General features: G+C 38.3%; 1 protein-coding gene across 1 annotated transcript in view; it reads left to right on the plus strand.

Moving 5' to 3' along the window:
* ZEB1 (zinc finger E-box binding homeobox 1) overlaps nt 1-23,867 on the plus strand; it is a 108,857-nt gene that overhangs the window by 73,452 nt on the left and 11,538 nt on the right. Inside the window, exons 2-5 of the mRNA XM_065731448.1 lie at nt 14,540-14,740; nt 18,549-18,608; nt 19,256-19,417; nt 22,107-22,309. Coding sequence (XP_065587520.1) covers nt 14,540-14,740; nt 18,549-18,608; nt 19,256-19,417; nt 22,107-22,309 — 626 coding nt within the window. The remainder of the gene's footprint in view (nt 1-14,539; nt 14,741-18,548; nt 18,609-19,255; nt 19,418-22,106; nt 22,310-23,867) is intronic.

Here is a 23,867-nt window from a genome sequence, read left to right on the forward strand (position 1 = left end):
GGCATCAGATCCAACGAGCAGTGTGGGTGCATTTTGATTATTTCTGTGCTTACCATGGTATTTTTAGCTGGTTCATGAGACATACAAGGCAGTGATCCTTGCTGGCTGCAGTGAGAGCCCAACCCTCAGCTGTGGTGGGAGGCCAGGGTGGTTGGGAGCTGTGGTCTCTTTCCATACCATTCTTATGGTAGACAGTGATCTTTTTCCCTTCTGCCTTTCCCAGAAGTGTTACTTCTGTCAGACTACCTTGCATAATTCTGGATTTTCCCATCCTTCCACCTTTGTTTTAGCTGTTTGTCTTTCACAGGTATACTGATTTTTTTGTTCAGGGACACCTCACATAGCCTTTTGTTGAGTTCCTGCCCTTGATAGGCTTCTAGCACCTCATTTCCACTACTGGCATTGTGGCTTGCAAGTATTGGGATTCCCCTTGAGAGGAAGTCGGGGAATGACTTAATTCCTTCCTGATCCTGATCATCTTAGCTCATTGTCGTTCTGGTTACTTTTGTAACCATGAAGATGTCTCAAGTATTTATAAAATATTCTAAAAACAAAATAATAGATAAATTGTCAGAATGGGTTTGGGTATCTTCTTGGAAAAAAAAAATGTCAGAGGTTGGAAAAAGTATTCCTCCTGTTTCAGAAGTTCCGAGAATCAGATCTGATGACACTGTAATGCTTCATACTTTTTAAATACCATGTTTCCTTGCACATTTTCCCTTAGAAAATAAAGGGTCTAGAGGTGTAGAGATGTTTACTGTCTGAGATACCAACAGATAGCTGTCCGTTATTATGGTTCATGAATGGAACAATTAGATTACAATGCTTCGTTATGAGCTTTATTTCTTTTTGTGAAGTGATTTGCAGTTAGCTCGATCTGATAGAGCAAAAAGATTCTTAAGGATTTAATTACATAAATATTTGTATATAAAATCAAAGTTTTGCATATGCTAGAGCAGCTACAGGTAACACCATGCCTTTATCTTTGATATCTGTAACTTGCAATTTTAGCTCTTGGGAAATGTTCAAAATACTGCCTATGAAGCAGTGGCAATTAATGAGATGTTTGAAAGTTTTTCTCCCCTTGTAGAAGTTCTGTCTCTTTGTAACTCGATCCAAGCCTACATAGTTTCTTTGGGTTGTTTCTTGTCTTTGGCCTGAGTTCCATCTTCATGATGTGAGAGCCAATGGAAGAATGTAAGATGAGGGGATCAACCTGAGAGAACATCATATAAAATATTAAAATACTTCTGTAGAAGGGGAAGGAAGGTTCAGCTTCCTTTTGAGGCAGATTACTTGGTGTTATTGTCTCATGCAACCTCAGCAAGTGTTTCAGTAAAATAGCACTGTGTATGGAAAGATGAATGATCGTTTGCCTCTGAAACAAAACATTTTATTTGTATGGCAAACACTTTTACTAAGGCTTATTAGTGCTCAGCTGTTTTTGCAATAGCCTTCCCAAGAGAAAGTCCCTGTATTGAAGTGGCTGACAGGTGCTTCTTTCTGTCCTCAGTATTCGTATGAAGTCAGGCTCATCTGCTAACTTCCTTCCTGTCTTTCCCATTCACTTACAAAAGGCTGGCAGGATTACATTTAAGAATGCCTATAATGTGTGTCTACTCATTTATGTGACTAAATGCAAGTTTGGATTTTTTTTTTTGCTTTTTTAGTGAATCAGTCTCTTTATTTAAGCTACCCTTTGGTGATACCTTGTTAGATTCTTCTTTATTACAGTTAGTTCACCTTACATATAAACTGCAATGTCAAATGAAGCAGATAAGCTCTTTTAAATTAAAGTCTCAAAATATCTAGCTCCTTCCCTGTGTAGACAGTGAGAATTTGAAAGTGTTGGACTAAATTGAATACCATTATTCATCATCATTAAAAAGTCATGGGACATACCTGCTGTATGATCAATTCTAGTATCATAGTTAAAATCTTGTTGTTATCCTTTATGCACTGGCATTTTAAATCATCTTTGTTTCATCTGGTCTCTTTTTTAACTTATTTATTTGTTAGGAACTTTTTACAAGTGTTACTGAGCTGTGTTGATCCTTTTCATACTTAAGTACCTGCTTTCTTGGAAATTCAGCATATTGTGTAGCTGCATACTGTAAATCTTTATTAAGAATACTTAAGATGGGTTTTAGCATTAGGATATTAGCTGCCATTCTTTGCTGACATTATTGTAATGTTACACTAACTGAAGTAGTTTGCTAGCTTGTGCAGATAGTTAATCTGTTGAGAATCGAATGATAAATTTAGGCTACATCATAAATTCAGTATTTTGTTGTGTCATGGTCCATTTGTGCATACGAATTCAACAAGAAGATCTGGAATATTCTCCCATTCATCCCTGCAGTACTTTGTCAAGGCTCTTACGGAGAGCAGATGCACTCTTGCTGTGTCAGCATGGTGCTCAACCTTGAGAGTTCACCCTGTTCTTTCATCAGACCTTTGTAAGGCTGGTTTACGTTGAAATATAGTGTTAACTATGTTCATGAGCTATTTTAACTTGATTTAACGTGATGAGGGTTATTCTTAAGCATGGGAGCTGGAGAGCTAGTTTTTCAAGTTCACCCCAGCATCCAAAAATCTAGATGTAATTGCCTTTGCTGGTAGACTCAGTTGGTATATGTGAACAATATGTGCACAGGAATGTAACAGTAAATCCAGATTACAGTTTTTTTGAAAGTTAAAAATGCTGCCTTTGGAAACAGGATTATAAGTTACTTGATCTTCAGAGAATATGAAGGTCTTACTAAAGTGTGCTGTGGGCTACAGTCACAGCCCTTTGAAGTTCAGAGCTTAGTGTGGCAAGACATTTTTATTTCCTTACTATAATGTCAGAAATGTCCATTAGGTTTCATACTGATGTGTTTTTAATATATATAGTTTTATTTAAATGTGAAAATTCCCTAACGTAATTTCCCATTGTCGTTTTAGGAAGGTGTATTTTCCTTATGACACGCGTCTTTGGAGTATTAAACCTTTCCTTAAGCGTTGTACTGTTCTATTTAAGCAGGATAAATGAGACCTTTCATCATGTCATGTATCCACCCGTTTAAATAGAACACCAGGGAATGTCTGTCCTTGAAGTCTAGTAAAAATACTGTAAATCCTTCACATATTTTTTGACTGTCTCTTTATTCACATTCTTATACTGCAGTAGGTTTCTGGGAATGATAGCTGCTCATTATCTTGTGAAATGAACAAGCCACAGTTGTAGTGTGTTTTCTACTTCACGCAAATAAATGATAGAAATCGTCTGTGATTTAATATTTCAAAAAGAACTGTAAATCAGTGAAAGTGTGAAAAATCTGTAAGATAAAAATTAGTGTTGTGAATAATTAAACATTGGAGGAACTTGTAATTTTTCCTACCACTCCCAGACAGTAATTTTATATTACCAATGTTTTGGTTGATTAGCTATGAGTATAAATGCAAAAAAAAACAAATGTCATTTATTAACATGCATATTAAACTCAGATTATTCAATTTGCAGTGCTATATGAAGCAGACCAGATCGCCCAAAATCTATGTACTAAAAGTGCATTCTTCAGAGTTTTTATTATCCTGCATCTCTTTGTGTTCTTTGTTTTCAGAAGTAAACTAGAAATGTTTTATATAACTTAGAGTATCTACAATTTAGAATTCTTAATCTAAAAGTCAGGACCCATATTCTGGAAACTGAAATCTAATACACCATTAAAATTGTTCATCTGTCATTATGTGAAATCGAAGCAAAGCCAAAATGTGGCATGTCAACTTAAGAGAAAATTTGAAGGAAAATGGAAAAAAAAGGAAATTCCCTTCTCTTTTGCCATAAGCAGCAAGTTCTAGCCAGGGGAACTACTGGAATATTGGAGTATTTAAACTGATTGTTGGATCAGTGTAAACAGCTGAGCATCCTATGTGTGATTAATTAGCTCTCTTTCAAGAAGTACATTTAAGAAATTAATTTGAGGTTGAGATTACAGAAGACCATCATGAAATGAAATAAGTATTTCTATACTTTTTATAGATAATCTTCAAATTCAGATTATATTTATGCAACATCAGTTCAGAGTGGCACATTTGTTGTTGACTTAGGAATTGAGAGAGTAAAGAAGAATGTCAGAGCTTTCTAAGATGTGTGATTCATTATGGTGATATCTCCACCATGTATTTGATTGTGTCAATGCTGAAGACTTTACTAACAGCTCATTATGACAGTCATAAAACTTCAGGTGCTAGAGAACATTGCTGTAATAGACTATTCTTGTTTATAAAACATGTCACTGGCAGTTTCATTTTTCTCTTTCACATCTAAGAGAATCTCAAAGCTTTATAAACCCCTATTACAATATTTTTTAGTATCTGTAAAGAAGTATTTACTGCATATAGGCCTAGGTAATGGTGTTATATAAAATCACCAGTATTATCAAAATACACTTTTCTCCAGACGTGTGTCATGTGAAGATAACCAATGATATCCAAATTAATGCCACTGGATTCAGATCAACTCATGCATGGATGGATGGTCTGTAAGTGATACTCATGTAGGGGTTCCATAGGAGTGGAATTATTTCATACAGCAATTGAGTTGGCATCAGGGAATGAGTTTACAACTGATAATTTATACTAACCTGAGTTTTCATGAGTAATGCTAAATGGGCCAGCTGCTCTATATTAAACAAATGCAGCTTTTGAGTGTGGATGAAGGTAATTATCAAACTGTAATTCAGGCTTGGTTTTAATGAGGATAAACCTAAAGCAGATGTATTGCAGTTTTATTCTATTTTTGCTACACCTATGAACAGAAATAAGGTGCTACGTTTTCCTAGTGCCATGGTCAATAGGAAGGAACTTGTAGGTAATTTGAATGTATGCTACTGTGATACATGCCATATGTCTCTCCATCTTGTTGCTATCCTATCAATTCTTGACGTTGACCACATTTTCCCAGATGAGTACTGAGTACCAGTTAATGATGAGGCAGGCTTTTTTGCTCATCTTAAACTTTGTGACATTTGTCTGTGTTCAAGGGTTACTTTTTACTGTGGTAATCTTCTATTTTTAAAAATCTGTCTTTGGGAAGGTAATTCATAATCTTACCTATCAAATGCTTCTTGTAGTTAATGTTTATTTTGTGTGAAGAGTTTAATAAAGGGAAAAATGTCAAGCATCTCACATAGGAATCTCATAGAAACAATATGGTCGTCATATAAATACAGCAACATGGTACAGTCATCAGTTGGAGAGATTTTTTTTTTTGAAGAGTAAAAACATTCCAACTCTGAAATATTTCTTCCTCTCAGCCTTTCCTTCTTTTAGCTCACTGTTATGCTATTTCAGTCATTAGAAGTACTGAAAAAGGAAGGCTTCCCAGGTATCTGTACATCTATACGTGCTGAGCTTCAGTGCTCACCATGCTCAGTTGCCTCTGGGGCCATAAACCATTGAGGCTGTGTACTGTACCTGGCTGGGAGAGACAGCAGGCAGATGGGGAGGATTCTTCTTTCCAGTCTTCTGAGTAAAGCGGTGGGCTGTGAAACCAGCACTGGAAATGCAAAGGTGAACATAGCTGGGATGAAATGGGGGAGGTGAGAGTGAAAGAAAGGATCCAAGGCAAGGCTTTCTGTCCTGATGAATGTCTGAAGCTGTGCTGAAATTATTGAGCACTGCTTTAATCTCCCTTGAACTTTAAAAAAAAAAAAAAAAAAAAAAAGATGCTGGGAGGGAGGAGGAAGAGCAATCTGATTCTTGCTGTTCTCTACTGTCAGTTTTTGTGAATACTTAAGCTTAAATAAATTTAATACTTTATGTAAAACTTCCTGACAGCAAGAGTTGACACAGAATTATAGAGATTTAAGTTCCCATTTGTAGAAAGCTCTCCAACCTTGGGTTATACAATTGCAGTAACAGGCAAAGGATACTGTTAATTTTCTCATGTACATTTGTCTGTCTTGTTCACTAAAAAAAAAATTAACATTCAGAACTTTTCTACTATTTCCAAACCCATAAGCACCTTGTAATAATTTTATTTTTCAAATTATGCTGCCACTGAGAATTTTCTTATTTGCATGTAGAATTTACATGGATCCAGAGACAATGAGGAGAGACTTTCTTCAATAGTTAGCTTTTTTTTTGTTAGAGAAAGAACCATCTTTTGAAGATACAGTGGAGAAATTACCATTGCACGTCCCCCTGTCTCAGCAAAGGTCTTCATTTTGCAAAGCTGTATAACTTCCATTTTTAGCTGGAAGGACTGCAGAGTAATGCAAAGCCTCAAAGCAGAGGGCTGAAAATTACGTTTCTTCATCAGTCACTTTTCCAAAGTAGCCCTAATAAGTCAAATATTTCAAAATTTAATATTTTTGTATAGTGGTATATGTAGGGCTATACATTTCCAAATCTAATTATAGGTTGCCAAGCCTGGGTATGCAAAGATACATAAACATAATTTTAAAATACAGGAGAACATATTATTGTACCAAAACTGAGTACTTGCAGTGTTTGTCTATTTGCTTGCGTGATGGGTGAATAGATAAAACTGTGTGGGTACCCCGGAAGCTCTGCCACTAGATGACCCAGCTGCTCTCTGTACTCAGTGCTGAGATGCCTGCCTGTGTATCACAGAGGAACTGGTACTGAGTTGTGTCTACTGCATGAAACAACTTGGTCTCAGTCTCAGAACTCCATTGCCATCTACACATCTTTATCCTTGTGCAGTGCTGAGTGATTTGGATACTCCCTGGCACCCGTGGCATCTGCACTGTCCTCCTTCTGGCTCCCAGAAGTGCATTGCCAGCTTTCCTGTGTTACAGCTTTCCTGTAAGGTTGTGAATTGGAACTACAGATCTAGATTAGTTTTGAGGATGGGCTTCAGTTCATAGAACTTGTCACGTGTCCTCATCCACCTTCATCTCCAGTATAAGGTTATTACTGGTTCTGTCAGGATCCTGTCACCACAAACCCTTGACTCTTGCGGTACATGAAAGGATCACACATATGTTTCAGTGCTATCGTGTCCAGCTGCAGCTGTTAAGAATTTTCTTGATCCCTTCAATAATTAAATTGTAAAGAGCTACATGGTACATTGTACTAGAGAGGAGAAGGAAAACAGGTGTCCCAAGAGGTCCTTCCCCTCTATAGGTGGTATAGATTTTGGTGCCAGTTTCATTTGATTGATGTTATAAAGGAATGAGTTTTCAGGAAGTTTTATCCTGGAGTCTCTGCATACAGAACCGTGTGTCCCTTCCAGAGATGTTTGTCTGCAGGTGCACACTGTTCAGGGTCTTAGTTCTGATCAGGCCAATGCTTATTGCCCTCACTGTGCTTTGAGTTGAGAGCGCTCATGTGCATTGCAGCCACTGGCAATCAACCCGAGACCAGAGGAGAGCTAGTTTTGTTGAAACACCACACAGAAACAAGTTCACTGTCTATTTGCATCTGCGTTCCCCCACCCTGCCTGCTCACTTGGGCACAGCCTGGCTGCCCTGGCCAGCAGAACCAGCAGAGATTCCTACGAAGCCTTTACAGTCAGTGAGACTCCTTTTCAGATCCTTTCTCTGTTTCAGTGTTGGGCTCAGCATCCAAAAAATGATAAAAAAGTAAAATCTAATGCCTTAAGTATGTAGCTGAATAGCTGGGGATGGAGGGAATATTTGTGCCCAGAGCTCATGTTAGTCATGGGCAAAGCAGGGCGTTGGCTGAAGCCCTGTGCCAGAGGCAGCAGTGCTGCCTGGTCACTGCTCCTGGCATTCATCCACCTCGCTGGGATGAACTTTAGCTGCTGCTGGGCTTCTGAGCAGCGTGCTACCAGACAGCCCTGCTTTGATGTAATTGTGCCTATGGGACTGAGGAAACCTACATCAAACCGATGATCGGATGAACAAAGGCAAGCAGCAAAACTGTAATCACCAAGGCTGGAATATTTACCACATTTGCTCCAAGTGTAGCTTATGGCATTGCAGAGCCTTATGCCAGAGCTGTGGCCATTAGCATGATGCTGGGGAGCTGTTCGTGACTCACATCATCGTGCTGTGCTCCAGGCTTTGCAGTGCTGGTAAAGAAATTCAATGCAGAGCTTTGGATTTGTAACTTCAAATACTGTCTGATTTGAAATCTGTGATTTATAATTGGCAAGCAGAAAATCTGTATTTACACCATTGACTACAGTGTGTGTTGTGTAGGCACAACCCCACCACCCTGCCTCCCTTTGTAGCACACTGATAGTGTCCTGGTAGTGCACAGTAGAGCACGTGGTATGTGGTCCCTTTGCAAAGTGTCTGTGTTAAACTTCCCTTGAATCAACCAAAGACCAGATAATTCAGTCCATGTGTCTTGGGATGATTTATGAACCATAGTGCACATTAAGTGCACTGGATAGGATGGTTTCTGTTTTGTCAGAATATTCACTCAGAATGTGTGTCAGGCAGGATTTGAGTGGGAATTGGCATTCATTTAAGTGGTGTAAAAATATCTTGAAACAGACTTGTATTAGTTAAACAAAATTATCAGAATTGTGCTTAGTAGGTGTAAATATTTAGTCCTACATTTGTATAAATATTCATGTGTTTATGTAAACACATGTGGGAGATGTAAGTTTGATCCCTGCAGGCAGAGGAAGGAACTGAAGCCAGTTCCCTTTTTCCTGTGCGAGCAGCTCACATGTGTGTACGTATATAAATAAGCAGTGAGTCACCCTTTATATATAACATACAATTCTGTTCTCCACAGCTATAGTGCATATACTGCTTTTAAAAGCAGAATAACTTTTCTGAAAATTGAAAGTGGGTTTTCAAATTAAATTTAAAATTGGTAATTTAAGATCTAGTCTGGCTGTTTTGGGGGATTTTATTTTTAGTTTTCCTTGAGTGATTTAATTTAAAGCATAATACATTTTCCTCACACTTTCTACATAATGAGGTCTCATTTTAAAGTCTTTTTACTGCTGAATGAGCTGCCCAGGTGATGCTTTGTGCAGCTCCTACTGTTCTCTGCAACACCAGTGCATATCCCAGTGCTGTAGGAATTCTGCAGGGAGGCCAGGGCAGGGCTGGGAAGCAGAGAATAATTCCACTAAAAGGATCCTGCACTTGTTGGGAAGATAATTGCAGTGTTTCTAAATAACCAACTGATTGTACAGCAGAAAAAAAATCTATGTAGATAAAGCAATGTGAGTGGAGGGTGCTGTGCAGTGCACTGTCTTAGCGTTTTACTTGCATCATTGGACAAGGAATGGAGAAGAAAACAGCGTATGTTCTCCTGCTATTCCTGTTTGCATCTGCATCCTGAATACTACGTGCAGTCATCTGTCCCCATGTGAACAGGGATGCAGCAAAACAGGAGAAGATTCAAAGAGGTGCACAGAAATGTTGAACAGCTTCTCTATGAGCAACAAGTAGACAAGAACTCTCAGGAAGAAGGGCTGTGCAAGGAAGAACATGTAGCTGTGAAGCTGCTTGCCTCAGAGTATGTTTGTGGGTGCAAACATTTTTGTGAATTGGAAAAGTTGCTAGAAAAACTAATAGAAAATGAGGCTGATAGCCATGAGGTCAGTGTCTCATTTAGGAATCCCAAAGACAGTGATTGCTGTAAATCGGTGGAGAATTAATGGAAAGGCATCAATATACACTTACCCTTTCATTAAGCTTTTCCATGTATTTCTACATAAGGTAGTAACAATGTTCTGTATATTTTATTGCGTGGAAGGTACTTACTAATTTTGAATCTGTGTGTTAAAGTGAGAGGAAAAATGTGACAACAACAGAAAGATCTCACTGTGCTAGAGACACTGGGCAGCTTATCAGCGAAGTGGTGAAAGTACAGCATTTCATTTAGCAGTTATAACAAACATAGTAGTGTACCCTGAAATACTGAATGCTAGTGCAGGTTTCTGCCTTTGCAGTATATTTTTCTTAAAATATTTCTAGAGCTAGAGCAAAAGAATGCATAGGTGCAGATTATCAGTTGAACTGGTAGACAGCAAATGGTTTCTGAGGGATTAGTGTGTGCCATCAGAGCAGTAATCCGTGATCCAAGAATGCTGTTCGAACAGCACAGCAACTGTTCTGGTTCGTAGAATCAAAGGTTTCTTTTCTGACAGTGCTCTTGAGTAACTTTTCAAAATTTATTATTAGACTTGAAAGAGCTTTTAGAAGTAGGGATTTGTAAAAGATCAGAGTCACTCACAAGTTGTTCTGGATCTCCAGCCTTTTCAGTGCTGAGATACTGAGCCCATGAAGCTTAAGTGTGTTGATTACAGGTATCCAACTCCTTTAAAAAATGTAGGTTGGTTGTATTACTTCTAAAACCCAAAAAGGCTTGTTTTTGGTTTTGTTTTCTATGGGAAAACATAGGATTTTAGATTAAGCATGAAGGGGTATACAAAAAGCAGGTAGTAAGAATGTTGGGCCAGCCTCTGTAAAACGATGGTGACCACAAGGCAAGGCCCTTCTCTCTGTAGCTTCCATGTCCAGGTGAAATACAGATTAGAGATTATGGATTCATTTCTGTTTATAGTGCTGTTCTGTGCCATTTCCACCCGATTTCACGTTATTCCTGTATATATTCCACTACATACATGTTTTTCTTGTTGGAATATTTTAAGTCCTATCAGAATTTGAGTGTTATTAACTTAACTGGGGTGTTCTTGCCGGGAATGGTAAAGTAAACTGACTGTTAATACTCATGTTGTCTAGTAATTCTGATCTGGTGATTGGTGGTCAGGTTCCTACTGACAGCTGTACTTGCCGTTTTGGGGAATCTCCCAATATAGTATGTGCTATGGAAACAGTGAGTCCTATTGGCTTTCATCACTGACAGTCCTGTAGTCTTTCATGACTGTAGTGTTGGTCTTCACCGTAAATTTCCTAGGAACGTGAGTTTTAAATCAGAGGACTAAGGATTATTTTCCATTCAAGTACCATGTTTGAATTTGACTACACGTGTGTATTGTGGTTTCACAGCTATATTCAACCAGTCAAATAACGTTTCTCCGTTTAAGCACCTTGACCAGTATTCCATTTGAATGTATTTTTTGTCAATGAGAATGATGCAACATCACATGTGTTTTCAGCATTTAGGACTCTAAAAATACAGAAAGCAAAGCTCATTTTCTGCAATCCATTTTGCAGTTGTTTGCAATAAAAATGAAAAAGAAGCAATGAAAGCTTCAACCGCAGACACTTACTTATGGTTTAAGAATCAGGATAGTATAGCAAGAAGGCAATCAACAGAAAAAAAATATGCTTTGTAAGATGTATTTTCATGTGTTTTTAATGATTATTTTATCTTTATTGCAGCAGTAGTAATTATATAATAATTAATATTTATTTAAGGGCCCTCAGCCGTGTCTCACATGTCTTCCATTCCAGGCCCTTCCTCATCTTTGCAGCCCTCCTCTGGATGCTCTTTACTAATTTTATGTCCTTTTGATATGGTGGTGCCCAAATTGCCCCCAGTACCGGAGGTGGAGCCACAGAACAGGACATCCCCTCCCTTGCCCGGTGGCAGTGCTGGGCCTGGTGCACACCCCAGGGCTTGGTTGGCTCTTTGGCTGCCAGGGCACGCTGCTGGCTCACATGCTCCTTGCCATCAGTCAGAGCCCCCAGATCCCCTTCCATGGGGCTGCTCTCCAGCCTCTTATCCTCCAGTCTGTGTATGCTCAGGGCTGCCTTGTTCCAGATGGAGCACTGGTGACTGCCCAGCCCTACAGTTTGTCAAGATCTCTCTGCAAAGCCTCTCTGTCCTCCAGGGAGGGAATACCATGCATGCATCAGTGTGCTACAAGGTAATGGGATTTTAATTTCAATTAGCTAAAAATACGGTAAATTACAGAGTTTGATTGTTTTTAAGCCATCATTTCTATTAATGTATTCTTTGAAATCAAACACTTGACTTTGAAAGTCAAGCATTCTCAAAAAGTTGGAAAATGTCAGAATGGAGATTGTTCAAAGGGTTTTAATTTGTCCCTTGCATGTATGCATAATGATAAGATCTTTAATTATGTGATCACATAAATTTTTCACAAGAGGAATGGTGCCCGGAGAATGAATCAGGGATGTTTATTAAAGGAAACCCTTGTCTCCAGAACCCTCGCCTTAATTGCTGCAAAGCTCAGTAATTGAAGTGGAGGGCTGCAGGAGTCAAACACAGGCTCTCTGAGGGTCTGAAGGCACCACTGGGAAGCTGGTTGTCATTCTCTCTTTCACGGAGCAGTTAGGAGGTTTGGAAGGTTTCATATTCTGGAGGTGATCTGATCCCAGGTGCCACCCCAGCTACCTGGGCTCAGAGCATGCACTGCATCTGAGTTGAGCACCTCTGTGCTTTGGGTATGTGAATCGCTATAGAAACGTGATGTCTTCTGGAAAGTGAGACCCCAAAGGCCTTAGACTGACCTGAACCAGAATTGCTGACAGAATCCTCTCAGTTCTAAGTAGTCAGTTTCTTATCTGTAAAATGGAAACGCCATCTCCCAGATACAGCAAAATTAATTAAAAGCTTTAAAGCATTTGTGCTGAATGCTTCAGAGGGAAACACCACACATGTAACAAGGACTCTGATTCTCGCAAGCTTCCTATAAAGAGGCTTTGGGAACACCACTGGCTGATGGGACTAAAAAGAACATGCAGGATCATTGTGATCTGAGACAAGGAGGCCGGGTCCTAGCAGCTGCAGTCACAGCGTGCCCTAATTCTCATTAGCTGTTTGCCTTCCCTGCAGAACACTTCCGACAATGTAAAGAGTTCTACTTAGTTTCCCAAACCAAACAGGGAAATTTTAGAAATTCAAGAATCAGTTATCTGAGTAACTGTGAAATCTGAACATTTGGCTATATATCTGAATATATATTGTGTCTGAATTTTCATCTTTACTGGTACCTCCTTTGCCTGTGGCAAAAATCTATATGTTGGGGTTTTATATTCACAGTCTTCTGCATCTAAGCTTCACTGCCAACAGGACAAAATGATTTTTCCATGTCCTCCTTGTATTTTTTGTCTGTTCCTGACCTTTTTAAAACTTGCATTTACCACTTTCCAGGCAAGGAAATTCATAAATCTCTTCTGCTGTGGTGAGGGTATCTATGCATGTCTTATCTTTCACACAATGTTACCTCAGTACTTGTTTTACCTTGCAAAATCTGTTACAGAATGTTAAGTGAGAATCAATTTATTGATAGAAATGGGTCAAATATAGTATTTAGGCAATTTTATCTAAATTTGTTACCTTAGAATAGCTTGATACCATGAATTATGGCACATACTACATTTTTCAAATAATGCTACATGTATAAAATATGAAAACATGATTATTTTAGATTCAGAAGGCTCTTTTGTCATGCTTATGCATATTTTAGATGGGACATTCTTCTCCCAAATGGGAAGGAAATGAAATAGCAGCTTGTCCATTCATAATGTTACTCACTTTCCCTGCTTAAATGCATTTTTAAATGACTAGAATATCTATAAAAAAAGAAAGAAAGAAGAACTAAATTCAGAAAAGCTGGAGTTGAATCTCCTATTTATCTACATTAATAAGCAGGGTTCCCATGAAAGAATCAGTCTGTCTTGTAGTGTGCTGACAGTGCCAGTAGGCAGGAGCTGCAAAGTCCTGCACCTCAGAAGAGGTTCTGCAACCACTGAAGTGCTTCTGCAGCCAGGGAAGTCTTCTGGTTTGGTCACTGATATGTATACTCTCTTTATTAAACTGTATTTTGAAGCATTGCAATAGGAAGCTCAAACCTGGCGGTGGATAATTAATACATACACAGAGGTTCCGTAAATGTTTAATAGTTTTTTAACTTTCAACACATTTCAACAGATAGTGAAAAGATATTTTTTCTTAATACATAATCTGTACGGTCTAAGTTTAAATCAGTCGTAGCTGATCTTTTGTGCTCATAGTAAGGCATTTTAATAATAATCTGCTCCTATACATCAGAAATGTGTGTATCACTGTGTGATCCTGTGTTTGCAAGACTCTTAACATATGGTCTCCATGATTACAAAGAATAGCTATTACCTCTTTATGACATAGCGCTGAAAATGTTTCCTAAGTCATCTCTGAGAGTTTTTGCGTTCTCATCTATACTGCTGAGCCTCCAGTGTGCTCTGGGTGTACCTGCAAGAGCACTTTAGCCTGGAGCAGAAGCACTTTAGCACTTTGGAGTGCAGTCTCCCTGTTGTTCTCACTTAGTGCTCCTATTGAGTATTTCATAGAGTAGGCTGTCATGTTCTTAAAGGAAATGTATAGCGCTTCTGTCATCCAAATCCAAATGACCTGGAGCAACCTCATGCTGGGCTGCAAGTGGAGCGATCTGGTTCCTGGCCATGGCAGAAGCCCAGCAGTCTGCGGGTGCCTTCTCCTGTGCCGCCATTATGTTCAGGTTGCTCTCAAGCTGCTGCCATCCACATGGGGAAAGAATTAAAGATGTGACTCCACAGAGATGCCCTAGATATAGCATCTGGCTACAGTACTGAAAGCTTTGGAGTTGTTTTTGCAGTAAATTAAGAGTATATTGATCAGTATTTTGCTTTTTGTCTGTCCACAGTCACCAATTACAATAACGTGATAGAAGCAAACTCAGATTCAGATGACGAAGATAAATTGCATATAGTGGAAGAAGAAAGTATAGCGGATGCTGCAGACTGTGATGCAAGTGTGCCAGAAGATGACTTGCCAACCGACCACACAGTATTACCAGAAAACAGCGAAAGGGAAGGGAGCACAAACAGCTGCTGGGAAGATGAAGGTATGGTCATTCTCACTGATGATGCTCTGCAGAGTAGTGCTTCCAAGACCTGACAGAATTTTTGGTCACTTTGTTACTGAAATGGTTAGAAGTGGTGGACATGTAATATTCACAATTGAAAAATAATTAGATTTTGTAACATTTATTGTGCTGTACTTCTTTTTCATTATTCAGTATTTGAGATATAGCCCTGTGTGCACCTTAATTCCAGCCATAATCCTTTAGCATCCACTTTGCTAAAACTTACAGCTTTAGAATAGTTGTGTGACCTCACATCTGAACGAACTGAAAGCACTCATATGGCCACTAAATGTGGTCCAGCTTTTATGTAGCTGCCCTTGCCAGGTGTGCTGTGCAGTGAATTGAGGAATTCAAATCTAAATGATTAGGTAGATAGTTGTCTTAGTTCTGCAAAATCTTTGTTCTCCTGTGCTGTTTTATATATATATATATAGTGAACTGCAGTTACATAAAAATGGGCTGCATGGAGACTATTTCTTGACCCACTCAAGCATGGGTGTAGGAAGCCTGGGGTATGGACTGAGGCTGGGCTCAGATGTGGACCAGATGTTTCTCGGGGTTACACCTGCAGGTAGTTACACCCAATATCTTACCTCAGGCTTCCTCTGGAGAGTCTCTGAGCTCTAGATATATAATGACAATTTTTTTAACTTCCTATTTAAAATGTGCCATTTTAGGTAAGATTTCATTTCAACCAAACTCTACTGTAATTGTGTTGTGAGAATCAGATGGTATTCTCTCTGCCTTGGTCAGTTGTTACTCAGCCAGGCTTACATCAGACAGACGATTGCCATACGGGCTTACTAAAATTACTGTAAATTTCTTATGTTCTTATGTTTCTTATGTTATTTCTTATGTTCTCGAGTTCTGAAGCCTCTTTTGTAGCAGCCAGAAGGATTTTTTATTTGATAGTAAGATTTTTTAAAATAGATTGTTTGAACTTCTGGCAAAGGCTGTGTGAGAAAAATGAGGGCTAAATTATGTTTCATGGAGCTTTGATTTGCTATGGTAAAACTCTATTTTCTTTTTTATGGCTTTCATATCAAGAAAGGTGCAGGCTGAAAATCACATAATCAGTCTTGGTTGTACATTAGAAATCCTAAGAGTAGGGTATTGAATACGTGATCTTCATCTCAAAGGAAGCAGTGCTGAGGTAGTGTCTGTGCAACGCCGACACCGTCACTGAGAGTGGCAGTTGTATTTAGAAAACATACACTGTGGCAGTTTACTAAGTTGTGTTTCGTCACTGAATTAGTACTGTAAGTCCCTAGTTTTAGTTAGACTTGTCAGAATGGATTTTTTTTTACACATTTATTCAGTTTGCAAATGCACTAGAAGCAACACACGTAACATTTCTTTATCAGATTAGTTTCCTTCCGTTTCCAGTCATTCTAACCGAACTTCTACAGGGCCTTCAGAACAGGTGGTTTAAATATAAGGTGTGTATCTCCAGAGGTTTAACTGAAGCAGTCACACCGGTTTGCAGAAGTGAACCACGTGTATCCGGCACCAGTTGCTGGCAGGGTGCCAGCATTCGTGTGTGCAATGATCCTATAATGTAAGCTCCTTTTGCTTTAGGTTCAACTAAACCCTGTGCTTCAATTAAGAAAGGAAATGTCAAACTCTATTGACTCATTATATCAATAAACTTGAAAAAATATGAGTTATGTATTTGAATATGTAGGAAATCTAGAGAGCTCAGGCCCAGAACTAAGATAGGATTGAAAAATATAACATCTAAAAAAAAAATTAGACCAACAGTGAAATGAACTTTAAAAACTAGTGTTAATTATGTTTTACATGTAAGGTCCTTCTGGAAATAAAAAATACATTTAATATATATCATGTTAGGTTGAGCTTATGTACAGTAAGATGGATTGTGTTCTCTCAGTGTGATGGGTTGCTGCTGAAGGTTGCTGCACTATTTTGTTACAGTTACATTCGATGGGAGATTAAATGTTTGTAGCATCAACTCGTTCAAGTTTTTTGCTTACGACCAAATTTTCCATTTTTCTAGTGAGTTATCTTATCCATCTTTGGATGTTTATGGTCAGCTTGTGGCACTGTGGTAGCATGCTTGTGACCTGGAATTAGCAGCATTTAGCTCTGGAAGTTCTGTGTATCCCTTAGCAGCGGTTCATGAGAAATAGTTAAATAGTTGGATGCCATGCAGAGCAGAGCCTAGTAGTGCTGCCATGCTGAGGTGGCTGTGGCAGGGCCAGGCAATGCTCAGAGACCTTAAAGAAGCCATTTTTCACCTGGTTCTGGTTCCTGAGTGGCTGACTAGATCCAATTTGATGGCTCAACCAAGTGCTGTAGAGATGTGTAAGAGTGTGGCTGTGTCCTTATTCCCACCTAGTGCAAGGAGCTTGCTCATCCCCTCAGCTGCTTGCCAGCAGTACAATGGAACTTGGTAGGGATACTATAATTTAAGCCCCTATATATAGGTAATAACTTACTGATAGTAGCTGTCTTCCTCATAGCCTATTTCATAATGGGGAAAAATCGCAAACCTTTTTAGGATGAAGAATAGTGTAGTTGGTGTCATAAATATTTTTAAGAAATGAAATTTTGGATTTGAATTTTCATTGTCTGCCATCAACTGCCATACAAATTCTGAACAAAGCCAGTGGTGTCAGGAGCCAAAAATACAATTACTTTACAGTTGGGTATTGACTAATATTTTATGTACTGTGGTGGTGGTTTTTTTCAGATGCTAATTCAAGTCAGTGAAAGATTTATGTCTTAAGTTTCCTTTTTACCTTTTTTTTTGTTTGTTTGTGAATATCTGCAGATAGAGCTTCTGTTCTTCCTTCCACTTTATAAGTCTGGTGGGTTTTGTCAAGGTAGACCAAATTAAGAGTCTTTTCCTTTGAGGAAGCCATTTGTATCTTTAAATCAAACTTGACCTGTGATTTAACATCTCAGATATAAAGGAGGAATTGTTTTTTCTTGTATTTAAATTCAACGCATTCTGCAGTTGTGACTAGACATGCAAAAAAATCTTCCCTGAACTGAATTAGACTGAAGTAATGTAAATAAAAATATAACAGTTGCAATTTTGGATCCTGCCAGTCATATATTCTGGCATCTTAAATCACATAAGAGTCATTCTTTACACTATAGTTCTGAAGCATGCACCATCCCAAAATAAAGCTATGTCTATTGGCTGCTATTGACTGCTATGGTATTTACATACAGTAACATAGTGTACTCATAAATAATGGAGTGGAAATATGGTATAGCTTCACTATACACTCCAAAGCCATTTTATGATTCTCTGAAGAAAGAGAAAGCAGCGTGTAGCTTTGCAGGCATGACCTACAAATCATCAACTGTTTCCAAAAACTGCTAATTGAAAAAAAATGGAGTAAATTTATGTGTTCTGGAAATTATGTCCCAGTGTATCAGTTAGCTCATTCTGTATTTGTTGGAAAAACACACTGTCTTAGTCTTTACCTGTCTTTACCTGTCTTCAAATGATGCCTTAATGGCTAGTGTGTAGTATGGCTTCCTTTGAAAATTTAATTTCTTTCACTGTAAAATATCTCTGCGGTTCAACCAGTTAAGCAGGAGTAATGTGGAATCCATATTTTTGAAAGTATGTTGTTCTCTAATTCCATTAAAGGACTGGAAAAAGATGCTGAAGAAATAGATCCTCAATTACATTACATTGGTGTGTATATGTGGTTTTGTTGTGGTTGTTGTTGTTCTTGTTTGGGGGTGTTGGTTTGGGGTTTTTGTGGAATATTCATGGCTTTTTTTCTGAAATGTAATTTTTCTGCAGGAAAAGAAACAAAGGAAATCCTGGGGCCTGAAGCTCAGTCAGATGAAGTTGGATGTACAGGTATTTATTTATCTGCATCCTTTATTCTTGTTGCTTGTCTGCCAGAGCTTCAGCAATGAGAACTAGGGAGGGAATAACACTGGTCTTATTGGTAGAATACAACTGCAGACCAGTAGATCATGTTTTAAATTAATAAAGAATATACCAAAATAAACTTAAGCTGGTAAGTGTCTCCTTTTCCACTCCTCTATTTGTACTGATTATACAGAAAGCAAAATCAAATGTGGATCTTCAGTTTCAGAATCAAACTAGGACAGACTTTTTCAAATGTAGGAAGCAGGATGTTAAGCTGTCTTTCAAACTACAAGGCCTAAATCATGATATCATTTAAGAATTTTAGGGAAGTTGAGGGGAGATAAACGGAAGGTGTAAAAATGCATTCGATTAAAGAATGCATTTTTGCAAAGTTTGTAAAGAATGCGAACTGTGCTTTTAGTCATTTTTTAAATTGTCATTATGCCTCTGTTTCTTTATGTTAAAACTTTGCATGTTCCTGTACCTCAAAGAGCTTAACCTATGCTAGTATTTGTAAGGAACTGTGAAGTCTTCGGACAGAGGTTGATTTGGAAGTGTGTGTTATTGATCTCTTCTCCTTTTCCTTTTTTTTATAAGTTTTCATTTGACATATGTTGTTGTTTTGCTCTTAGTAAAAGAAGATGAATGTGATTCTGATGCAGAAAATGAACAGAACCATGACCCTAATGTTGAAGAATTCCTTCAACAAGAAGATACAGCTGTTATTTACCCTGAAGCACCCGAGGAGGACCAGAGACAAGGCACACCAGAAGCTAGTGGTCAGGATGAAAATGGTAAATATGCCACAAGTTCAGTTCATACAAAATAGATGGTATTAAGCACTTGACCCCAAAGTTCTGTTGTGTTTTGAAAGACAACAACACATGATACTTGATTTTGTGAAGCAAAACATGCACTGGGAGTCAGTTGTACAGGTACCTAAGTGGTAGTTGGAAGTAAAATCAAGCTGTCATAAATCCATTGGGATTATTTTCCCAATAAGACAAGAGTAGAGAAAATTGAAACATTATATATACAAAATATTTGTATGATTCTCAGCAGAGTCATTGAGAAATACTGTCTTTCCAGTAAACTTTGAAAATATTGTTTCATATTGGAATAAGAAAGTTTTTATTTTGTTATGACTTGTTTTTGTTCTTAGTTAATTCTTCGTGAAACACTTAATTAAAAATAACACCCTACCTAAATAGTTTGGAGATGTTCTGTTCCAGTTGTTTATTAAAAATGTACATATTTGAACAAAAGATGTCACTGTGGCTGTGCTAGTTTACTGGAGTCTAAGGGAGAGCAGTGAAAGAGGTGTTGCTGATAAACTTGTCCTACTCTCTCAGAGTTCTTATGCTACTAGGCATTTTAGCAATATATATATTTAAGAAATGTAAACTGGGTACATGCCTATATATTACATAAGTAGGACATGAATTTCTAATATCTTGTGATTTACTTTACATGTTTTGTAAACTTCTATTAAGATATATACTCAACAGTAGCATTTTAAAGAATTAATTTAAAATTTTAATCTGTAGTTGCAGTGGCACAGCTTGTCAGGTTTATTTTACAGACATGCAATGGTTTCCATGTAATCAGTAAAAATACACTTTTGCATTAATAATTGAAATTGTACCTAACTCAGTAGGTTCAGTAGGTAGTGCTCTGGAAGTCACGATGCTCAACAATGATGGTCGGTGTTTTAATAATTTGGAAGAGAAAATGACAGAATTGTGGTGATATTTGGTCAAGATTGATTCCTCCAAAGCAGGGGACTGGACAAGTGGGGCAACAGAATCAGAGCATTGGGTACTGGGCTTTGTGAAACCTCTGCCTCTTTGGCATTTGCTCCAATGGAAACAGAATTTAAGTTATGCTTTTGACATTTCCACTGACTTGTATTTGTGCTGAAATGCAGTATTCCTGATGTCATGTGAATTGAATTGTAGATATAAAAAATGAATGGAAGGGAAGCATGCTGTATCCACACATGGGCATATGTTCACTTTCCTTAGTCTTGGAGAAACAGAAACTTAACTGGTTAGAACAACACAAAAAACAGAGAAGTAGAAGTGTTAGCAGTTTGTTCACATGAGGGAGGAAGAAGATCCTGTATGACAGAAAAGTCGTTATTTTTGTGTATTAATGAAAACTGATCTGACTTTTCCACTGGTGCAAAAGCAGTAACATGTTCAGTGAAAATGGCAGGAAATTCCACACAAATAGGGATTGCTTCTGTATAGGGCACATGTTCAGTCTATGGCAGTAAGTGCTGGAAGAGGGCATGAAGATAGATAATTGAGAACTACTTTAAAAACTACTGGTTAATTTTATAAGTATTAATAATTGCTTATAGTTCAGCAACTTCAAATGACAATCTGTAGCCTGATTTGCACCTCATGTTTCAGATTGTTTTAAGTAATAATCTGTACAGATGTTCCACTTTCCTCTCGTGCTGTCACTCAGCTCAGTGGAGAGATGCTTTGTTGCATAATTCACTTTCTATTTCCCCTTAAGCATGGTCACTGGAGGTTACCAGACCTCATAAACAGATAGTTTGATCCAATACAGCAAACCCTGAATTTCTGTGAGCTCTTTTTCATTAATCTGTAAAGTAGAATGTTTATAAATCTCAATGAAAGAATCTTTCCTAGCATAGAATAAGTTACTATATATGGGGATAACTAAATGCTGATAAGAAGAAATGAAGTTAAAGCTTCGTAAATGATAACTTCTCAGAAATATTCTTGTCAAATTAATATTCAGCTTCAATCTGATTTCACTCTTTGCTGGTACAGAAGTAACTTCATGAAAGCCAATAGAATAAATCCCATAAGTTGCACTAGAATAGTATTTATGGCATCACACCTGATATCTCTCTGTCACTCATCTGCTTCTCCTGCATATCATATGTGCTACATAGCTGTGCATAACTATAAAGAATATCAGCTGTGTTTCAGTTCTCCTTTCTCTTACGATTTTTTGTTAAGAGACAAGAAAATCATTCTCTGCAGCCTAAAAATACTGCTAATTCCTAAGGATCTGCAAGTAGGATGACTGTTAAGTGTTTCAGTGCTAGACTTATTTTGTGAACATGATTCCAGTGTTGCCAGTGGTAGGGCTAACCAGGCCTACAGAGGTTGCTGGGTCTAAAACGTGTATTGCAGTGGTCAGAGCACTTTCTCATCAGAGACATGTGCAGAGGCTCTGGTGCTGTCTGGGGACAGAGGTATGGTTCTGGGGCACGTCACTGTGCTGACATCCTCCTGCACACGCTGGGACAGCTGTGCTGCAGTCAGTAATATAATACCTAAAGAAAAAATATAAACGGTTGTTCCTTTTCTAAGCCAGACGGAGCCTTCCAGCAGCTGCACGTTTTCTTACAGTCAAATATATGAATGTAAATTGTGTCTGTCAATGTTGGTTGAGAGTTGACATCTTATTTAAATACGCTATTTTCTGTCTCCTGTGCAGGAACACCTGATGCATTTTCCCAGCTGCTTACCTGCCCATACTGTGATAGAGGGTACAAGCGTTTTACCTCTCTGAAGGAACACATTAAATACCGCCATGAAAAGAACGAGGATAACTTCAGCTGCTCCCTGTGCAGTTACACGTTCGCGTACAGAACACAGCTGGACCGCCACATGACGTCACACAAGTCAGGACGAGATCAGGTCAGTGGCAGTTGGGTGGAGACCCTGCTGTCCTCTGTGAGCACAGACGTACAGAGCATGCTGGACATTCATCTTACAGTCTTGAAGGCTGAAGTGCCAATTCTGGAGCACTTAAGCCTGCCTTTGAAGTCAAAGTTCTTCCTTAGCTAGCAAAGGGTGTGAACTGAGTTGCTGTACTTCCATTCATCCAGGCAATATGGTTGGGTCTGAATTTTAGTTCTCAAAAATGCTAATGATATTCTGAGCTCATTTTCTGTTGTTCATTTGTTGGCCTGAGGACACAGTTCTTTGGAATGCCCGTGATGAGTTAACCACCCCATTATTGCTGAGTGGCCTGAGCTTCCCCTCTCCCTGCTTTTTGATTTTTCTTTTATCCCTAGAATTTCCCATCGCCCAGCCCCAGTTACATGGTTCCATAGCATACCAGAGGCACTGAAGCTCACTAAACCAGGTGAAGCTCAGTGAAATAGTCAGGAATTAGCCAAGAAAACAGATAAAGATTTTTTACAGCCAGGTTAGAGAGGGGCTTGGGAACTCTTCCTTCTGAGTGCAGACTGCAAAGACTGGTACTCCTTGGATCTGAAGGGGGAGGAAAATGTTGCAGAAAACCAAAAACCATGAATAGTGAAGAGAATTTATTTCTTACAGCTCCAAAACAACGGTATTTTCATTAAACTGAAATGTTCTGACATAAAATTAACAAAAAAAAAAAGATGATCTTTTACATATTGCATGTTAATTATTGTTCTGCAAACTATCACCAATTCAAAGAATTTATCAGGGTTAAAAGTGCATTGTCCTTCATCCCTGAGTGAATACTTTCAGAAAACATTATTGCAAGAAGTATGGGCAATCCTGCCCAAGGGTTTTGCTGTTCTGCAGGGCTTGGAATAACCTCACCAGCATATTCTGGCAGAGTGGTTCTGATTTATTCAGAAGTATTTCCTATGAACAATTAATTTCTGCCTTGCTCTCTTACTGCCTCAGCTTCCACTTTAAAGGTACTATCATCTTATATATGGCTGATATCTATGCCTGTAAAACCCATGAATTATAAAATTTAGTTGCTGCCAGCTACCATATTTATTTCCAGTTTTTCCAATTAGAAACCTGCAAGCGGAAGAAAAGAGGACTTCCCATTTTTGCACCTAGTTGTAATGAAAAGAGAAAAAAAAAATCATCAGGTGAACAACCAACCTTACAAGAATTAGTAGAAAGGGAAACTTAAATTGTATCACTGAAGGAAAAGTTTTAGATATATTTTAATAGGCTTATACTTTTGAAAGCATATGGCTGCATATGGTAAGCAGGAATGTTGTTTCTATGAAGTCTCTGGAACTCAATATTACACCAGCTTATATGTAACTTTGTCTAGAGACATACCCAGCGTCAAAACAATAACAGTTGAGATACTTGGTAAAGTTGAAATGCTGATTTGTTTGTGTTATTGTCATGATGCTGTCATGTCTTCAGCTCGCCTACATTTTTATATACATGATTACATCATTTCTGCAATGGAAAATTGAATTTCAGCTATAGTAAAGTATAGACCTCCTGG

The sequence above is a fragment of the Cyrtonyx montezumae genome, unplaced genomic scaffold, assembly GCF_038088225.1.
Source record: "Cyrtonyx montezumae isolate F1298 unplaced genomic scaffold, pur_monq_1.0 scaffold_14, whole genome shotgun sequence".
Lineage (NCBI taxonomy): Eukaryota > Metazoa > Chordata > Aves > Galliformes > Odontophoridae > Cyrtonyx > Cyrtonyx montezumae.